The 8383-nt window shown below is 35.8% G+C and overlaps 1 protein-coding gene across 1 annotated transcript; it reads left to right on the forward strand.

Moving 5' to 3' along the window:
- The first annotated feature begins 5438 nt into the window (after positions 1-5438).
- Positions 5439-5930, forward strand: LOC135203317 (dnaJ homolog subfamily C member 3-like). The gene has a single exon (XM_064233065.1). It carries the CDS (start codon positions 5439-5441, stop codon positions 5928-5930), a length of 492 nt encoding a protein of 163 aa, XP_064089135.1.
- The last annotated feature ends 2453 nt before the right edge of the window (positions 5931-8383 follow it).

Genomic DNA, 8383 nt, shown 5'->3' on the forward strand with positions numbered 1-8383 from the left:
TTTCTTTACAAACTCAACCAACTGCTTACCCTCATATTAGAGTTTTTCTCCTATAGCAGTAATAGACTCTAAAGTTGACATTATGAATAATATAAAAAATAACCCCACACGAAAAATGCACAAAAATATGCTACCACACTGCACTATCATAAAATAACTACAAGAGTCCAGCACAATACATAATAACTACTCTCCCTGAGAAAAATGCAAGAGGAAGCATCCTTGGCAAGGTCGCCAAATGTGTTACGTGCCTGTGCGTAGATTTTATGTGATATTTTATATCCAGGTTCTTTGCTAGATAATGGCGACAGTGAACCTATGACAGGTGTAACACAGAGTAGTTAAATACTCTTGAAATATAATAGTTGATAAGCACCTACTAGCACAAACTCAAGTGAGGGCAATTAAATGCAAGGCAAAACTTATTATATTTATTGAAATATATTCGGCACTATCCAAAACGCCATACTCGGGTTCTGCAATTGACCAGAGAAAACCCAATATAAATGTATGGTAATAACAATGCAATTCAATATTAAGGGAATATAATATCAGATAAAATGGTTAACCTAAATATACTCTGACTTGCCTTTGCTGGATATCCTTTACGAAAGTGTAATAATATATACAAGTAGCATATATGAGGTACGAGAGACGAGTCACCAAACAGTAGTCTTACAGGAGATTTATCATAAAGAGAAGAACACAAACAACGGGACTAATGTAAGTACCGAAGGCAAGTACCAAACGATTCATCAAAGTTAACGTACGTCCAAGACAACCATAAACAAGGTACGTATAACTAAGATACACAATGACGAATTGATACCATCACACAATAATACTTATAATAGAACTAAGATGTAAACTAACGAGTTATACTATGCATCAGAATGAGAGATCCATCATAATCAAGACAACCACTGCAGCAACGAATCAACGTATTCCTCAATAAAGTGTTGACAAGCAATCATACAAACAATACAAGATATCAACTAGCGAATGGACTGGCTAACTATCGTTAATTACCAAGGGTAAAGAAAAGGACTATATAATAACAACACCTCTTACCTACAGAAATGATAACACATATAGCCACACCTGATGCACGCATATGCAACAACATATACCAACTCCACTAGTAATAACTAACGACAATATTCCAAAACACAGGAATATAAATAGAAATGACACTAATGAGCACAGAGAATATCAACATAAAACAACACTTATCATGCCCAACGTGACATGACAACGAAATACCAAAACACAATGGCAACAATCCGATATTCTCTGTCTCTCTCTCTCTCTCTCTGACTCGTTATATACGGATTATCCCTTGTCCCTTCTTCGTGATCTCTCTCTGGTTTAGCTCTCGGTATCGACTCCTGTAATGGTCTATATGCTGAACCTTGTAACTTCGGCTGAACTACCTAATGGTATTCCGTACATGGTAATTACTTTTTGATACCAAACAAGCAGTTTGCCTCTCTTGAATAGTAATAAAAAAAGGAAAACAAAAAAAATAAACGTAACCAAACAGTATAAACAAAATTAATGAAAATAAACAAACTTGTAAGTATATATATATATATAATATATATATATATATATATATATACATACATATATATTATATATATATATATATATATATATATATATATATATATGTATATATATATACATATGTATCTCTCTCTCTCTCTCTCTCTCTCTCTCTCTCTCTCTCTCTCTCTCTCTCTCTATATATATATATATATATATATATATATATATATATACATATATATATATATACATATATATATATATATATATATATATATTATATATCATATATATATATATATATATATATAATATATTATACACACACACACACACACACACACATATATATATATATATATATATATATATATATATTATAATATATATATCTACAGACACACTACAGAGACGGTACTGACGACGAACATACACAACCCAGATACCCATATACCCATAGGCGGGTAACAAGGCAGTAGTGGTATTCAAAACTCATTTGGCTAAGAGTCACGATATACTCTCAAGGAACAGTGCCGATAAACAGCCGTGTAATTTCGTCAGTACTGTGATTTTCAGTGACTTCTAATATTGCGCATCAGTCTTTCGTCGATGACTTGGGAATAATATTTTAACACTAATTATTATTCATTTTTCTTCTGTTCTCACTGACAGAGAAGCCTTCAGACAGGGTCACTATGAAGAGCCTATAGAAAATAGGCCCTATTGGTATTTCTGCCGCCGAATTACTTTCTGTAATTAATAATGTCAAGTAATCTGTTTGAAAATAAAAGTAATTACGTCCATCTATACTGTAGTATATACATACACACATAAATACATGAATACATACTTTAACAAATAACACACACACACACACACACACACACACACACACACACACACACACACACACACACACATATATATATATATATATATATATATATATATATATATATATATATATATATATAACTGAATCACAAAAGTCTGGAATATGATAAATGCATAAATAAAGGTATATTGATATATATAAATATGTGTATATTTGTTTATATATGTATGTATATATGCATGTATGTTTTATATACTACAGTATAAATGGACGTAATTACGATTATTTTCCAAAACATTACTTGACATTAATAGTTACAGAATGTATTACGTTGCAAGAAATATCAGCAACCCCTATTTTCTTTTGAATCTTCAGTGTGACCCAGTAGAAAGGCGTCTCTGGCAATGAGAGGAGAGAAATTTGGATAATTGGAACGAAAAATATTTTGACATCTAGTTGGAAATTCCATGGGCAATCTGATAAATGGACTGTGAGACCAGTCCTCATAGTCAGGGCGAAATATTAATGTCAGGGAAGACTCATAGGTTAGGTTAGGTTAGGTTACTTCAATGTTATCCCCACCAGTCATTTTTCTTTCCATCTTTTATTAGAGAAAATTTACAATATTTTAAAGTTTTAATAGTATTACATCCAGAATATTATCAGAGTTGACTTAATTTGGGTGTTGGAAACATAAAGAGACTTTATCTCAAGAAGATTCTATGGTTAGTTTTTAAAATATGGCGTCCCGCTTTTTCAGGGAAGATCCAGTACTGGGTTATAGTTCGGGAAATTGTTTCCCGGATCCTCGAACTCTTCTGTGTCTCCAGAAATTCCTTCTTCTTCTCAGTCTTCTTCTTCCTCCAGGATCTGCCAGGTCTCCAGTAGCCAATTACTCCCCTTGACTTAAGCATGCTCCTGAAGAAGACGACGCTGGAGCCAGAGCATCAAGGAAGGAAGAACGGAATCCAAATTGTGTTTCTTCAGCCGCTGCTTCTTGGAGACCGAAATCCCCTTCAGGCTTTTTTTAAAACTAACCATCGTGACGAGCGAGTCACAGAGCATACTGTAACAATGGCTCTTGTGAATTGTTGTTTATCAGTGTTTGTTATGCTCCTGAATATTGGAAGATTGTCATTTATGGCTATTATTACCACTGAATTTTTGAAATCATTTGGATCACCTGCCTGCTCTGAACTTGATGGCGGCAGTGTGAGTTTAACTCATCATATGGATTCCAATCTGAGGACTTTCAATGCCTCCTCCGATCGTGATGGCGGCAGCGAGAGTTCATCTTGTCAATTGGATCTTAATCTGATGTCTGTCAATGCCTGGTCTGACCTCGATGGCGGTAACGAGAGTTCATCTTGTGATATGGATTCCAATCTGATGACTGTCAATGCATGCTCTGAACTTGATGGCGGCAGCGACAGATCATCTTGTGAATTGGATCCTAATCTGATGACTTTTATTGCCAGCTCCAAACCTGATGGCGGCAGCGACAGATCATCTTGTGATTTGGATTCCAATCTGATGACTTTCAATGCCACCTCTGATCTTGATTGCGGCAGCGAGAGTTCCTCTAATGATTTGGAATTTGATTTGAAGACAGAAGACGACGACCACGGCCACGACCAGGATGCACCTCGTTTGGACAACCCAGCTGAACTCTGCTATTCATTTAGAAATAAACTAGAAGAATTCGACCAAAAGACCAAGGACCTCCTCCAGATAATCGAGGAGAAGAATAGGAAGGAGGCAGATCTTAATGAAAAAATTAGGCTGCTCAACCAGGAACTGATCAACGAAAAGACTGCTTGTGCCAAAAACCTCCTACACCTTCATGAGGAGGCTGTACTTCTAAAGATCGAAAATGTTCTGGCTAAGGAAAGAGAGTCGTTCAAGGAGGCCATTGAAAGACTCTTAGAAGAAAAGCAACAGAAGGAACGAGTGATCCAAGATTTGGAAATGCGAAACGAAGTTCTTCAGGAAAACTTTGATACAATGCAGGAAGACCTCGAAGAACTCAGATTACAGCAGATCTCGAAGGACAGAAAAACGGAAGATTTGGAAGATAGGAACGAGACTCTAAAGATGAACATGGCCAAGATACAGCGAGACCTCGAACGGATGAAGGCTGAGAAGGAGGAGAGGGAAAGACACATGAAAGAGGAAACGAACGCTGCAGTAAAGAACCTGCAGGAGGAGCTGCACCAAATCAGGCTGGACAAGACCCGAATGGAACGCCACCTGACCGAAGCCAGGGATATGCTCGGCAAAGTAAGAAAGCAAAATGCAGAAAAAACGGAAAAGATGGCTGCTCTCGAAAGACAGATTGAAGACCAGAAGAGGCTGCAAAAGGTTGCTTCTACAAGAGACAATGAGGAACATCTGAAAAGGCTTGAAAAGATGACCGCCCTAGAAATAGAGAATGAAAGTCTTTGGAAAGGGTTTGAAAAGATGGAGAAAAACTACAAAAATCTGCTTGTTGAGGCCCAAGCTCAAACTCAGCTCAAAGAGGACGAAGCAAAGAGACTCGCATTAGAGCTTGAGGGTCAAAATCGAGCGCTTGAAAATCTCCAGACCGAAAATAAAAAGTTGAAGGAATTAGTGAAAGAAAAGCGAGGAGTAATCGACTCCCTGAAGAGAGAAAAGGAAGCACCAGCAGCCAAGATGGTGGCTGATCTTGAGAGGCTGAGGAAGGAGTGTGCCGAGAAGGACATGCGAATCAACAGCCAAGAAATGCTCTTACGAACTCTCAAGGCTGAAAAGGACCAAATGAGCAAAGATCTGGAGGAGATGAGGAGGATTTGCAGCGAAATGAAGGAACGGAAAGAAGACAAAGGACAAATGACATTCATAGGCAAAGGACTCTTTGCCTACATGAATACGATTGGAAGGTAATGATGCTGCCTTCAATGTCTTCTCAGAGGCCTTGGCCAACGGTTCCCTCACCAACGAAGAATCGGCTCTGCTGCACATCCTTCGGGCTAAGGCTCTGGCGGCTTGTGGTCACCTTTCAGATGACTTGGCCATCATAGCGGACTGTTGCATGGCCATCGACAAGGGTCTCGGCGGATGGGAAGTGCACCAACTTCGCGGGAAGCACCTCCTAAAACAAGAGCTCTTTGGGGCTGCCGTGGAAGACTTTGAAATTGTCAACAGGCTCAAGAGATCTGCAGAGACTCTGCAAGCGCTGAATGAGGCCAAGAATAAGCTGAAGATATGGGAAACCCAAAGCCATCACAATGCTTTGGGTCTTCACCAAACTGCGACCAAGCCTCAAATTTTGAAAGCCTACAAAGACCTGTCCATGAAGTACCATCCAGACAGGCACAGAGACAAACCAGAAGTTTTACAAAAGGCCTTTGAAGAAAAGTTTAAGCGTATTACTAATGCAAAGACTGATCTAATGGAAAATCAGCAACAATGGCTGCATGAGGCAAAGTTCCCACAAAATGGCTACAGACAGAATAATGGTAGACAGTGGAATGATCAACATGGCTACAGAAAAAATAAGTGGAATGAAGAATCCTATTATTAAGTCTTATAGCCTGTGAAGTGAAATCTGATGTAGCGTATGGGAACACAGAAGACCTTGAGGAAAGTGTCTCAAAACACCCCTCCCAAAACTGAAAAAATAAAAATAAAAATTTGGGTCATGCATTTGTTAAAAAGAAATTAATGAAAAAAGGGGGGAGGTCGTGGGGTGCCAAGTCTTCTGTATTTTCAAAATACAGAAGGCTAAACCCACCTGATGAGCCCCTTGGCAAGGGCGAAACCTCATAATATATATATATATATATATATATATATAGATATATATATATATATATATATATATGTATATATATATATATATATATATATATATATATATATAATATATATATATATATATATGTGTGTATATATGTATGTATATATATATGTATGTATGTATGTATGTATGTATGTATGTATGTATATACTATATATATATATAATATATATATATATATATATATATATATATATATACCATATATATATATATATATATATATATATATATATATATTAATTTCCTAGGCTGCCTTAGTGTTTGTGTGTGTGCTTGTGTGTGTGTGTGTGTGCGTGTGTGTGCGTGTGTGTGTTGCGTGTTTATGTTTGTGTGTGTGTGTGTTGGTGTGTTTGTGTGTCTCTGGAGGCTTCTGGGAACGCCAAAGGCTCCAGAATCCTGGAGTCGTTAAGACTTAAGAAGAAAGTATAATCCAATGGGTGGTTCTCCAGGAACGCTTCAGGAGCTGAAGACAGCTTCAGAAGATCCTGGAGTCGTGAAGATGTCTTCAAGAAGACGATTAAACACAAAGGGCATTCCTCCAAAATTCTTGGTATGGGTATGAGTATGGGTATATGTATGCGTACGGTATGGTTATGGGTATGTTACAGGTATGAGTATGGGTATGGTATAGGTATAGAGGTAAGGGTATGGTACAGATATGGGTATGGAATGGATACGGGTATGGTAGAGGTATCAGTATGGGAATAGGTAGGGTACAGATATGAATATGGTTAAAAAGTATGATCGGGTATGGGTTATGGGTATATATATATATATATATATATATATATATATATAATATATATATGATATATATATGTACAGATATGGGGTATGGAAATGATACGGGTATGGTAGGGGGTATCAGTATGGGAATAGGTTAGGGTACAGATATGAATATGGTTAAAGGTATGATACGGGTCTGGGGATATATTATAATCCATATATATATAATTATATGGATATATTATATATATATATATATATATTATATATATATAGTTATATATATATTATAATATATATAACCCATACCTATACTGATACCCTACCATACCCATATCTGTACATATATATATATATACACATATATATATATATATATATATATATAATATATATATATATATATATATATATATATATATACCCATACCCATACCCGTATCATACTTTTAACCATATTCATATCTGTACCCTACCTATTCCCATACTGATACCCCTACCATACCCATATCCATTCCATACCCATATCTGTATATATATATATATATATATATATATATATATATATAATATATATATATGTGTGTGTGTGTGTGTGTGTGTGTGTGTGTGTCCAATGTGACATGAAGGAAAATGTGTTTGGGTATATCCTTAAATCCACAGTAGAAAGGTGAGTGAGGAACTGGGGACTTGGAACAACTACTTTTGTAGTATATTCTACATTTTCGAGTTCAAACTGAATATAATAGAAGGTGACAGACCCTATATACAAAAACAGAAAGGAGGGGAAGGGTTACAGTTTGTTAATCTGGGCGTCGTGTTCTTTAAGCAAAAGATGCAAGGAGAGAGGATCAAGGGACAATCCAGGATGGAGATTTAAATTCCTTGTTGATGTGGCTTTAATAAAAATCGATTCCAACAGATTCCTTTTGTGGTGGTCTTAACAAATAATGGCATTGCGGATCATTGGCTTAAGACAGGCCATGCTATTATTAACTGGAATAAAGAGTCGATAATCTGCAGGGTCAGAGATCGCTGCAAAAGGAATCTGTTGGAATCCATGTTTATTAAAGCCACATCAACAAGGAATTTAAATCTCCATCCTGGATTGTCCCTTGACCTCTTTTCCTTGTATCTTTTGCTCAAAGAACATGACGACCAAATTGATAATCAGTAACACCACCCCTGCTCTGTTTTTTGTATATAAAGGTCTGTCAACTTCTATTATGTTCAGTTTGAACTTGAAAATGTAGAATATATATATCTATCTATATTATATATATATAAATATATTATATATATAACCATATATTATCTATATAGTCTGTATATATCTATATATTATATATATACTAGTGTTATTTTTAGTTAGTTTATTGATCTTTGTTTATTTATTTAATTTTATTTATTTCTATTTATTTATATATTTTAATTATTGATTTTATTTT

This window comes from Macrobrachium nipponense, chromosome 24, assembly GCF_015104395.2.
Source record: "Macrobrachium nipponense isolate FS-2020 chromosome 24, ASM1510439v2, whole genome shotgun sequence".
Taxonomy (NCBI): domain Eukaryota; kingdom Metazoa; phylum Arthropoda; class Malacostraca; order Decapoda; family Palaemonidae; genus Macrobrachium; species Macrobrachium nipponense.

What these genes read in the sequence shown, in the direction of transcription:
- LOC135203317 (XM_064233065.1), top strand. Translation starts at nt 5,439, where the DNA reads ATGGCCATCGACAAGGGTCTCGGCGGATGGGAAGTGCACCAACTTCGC.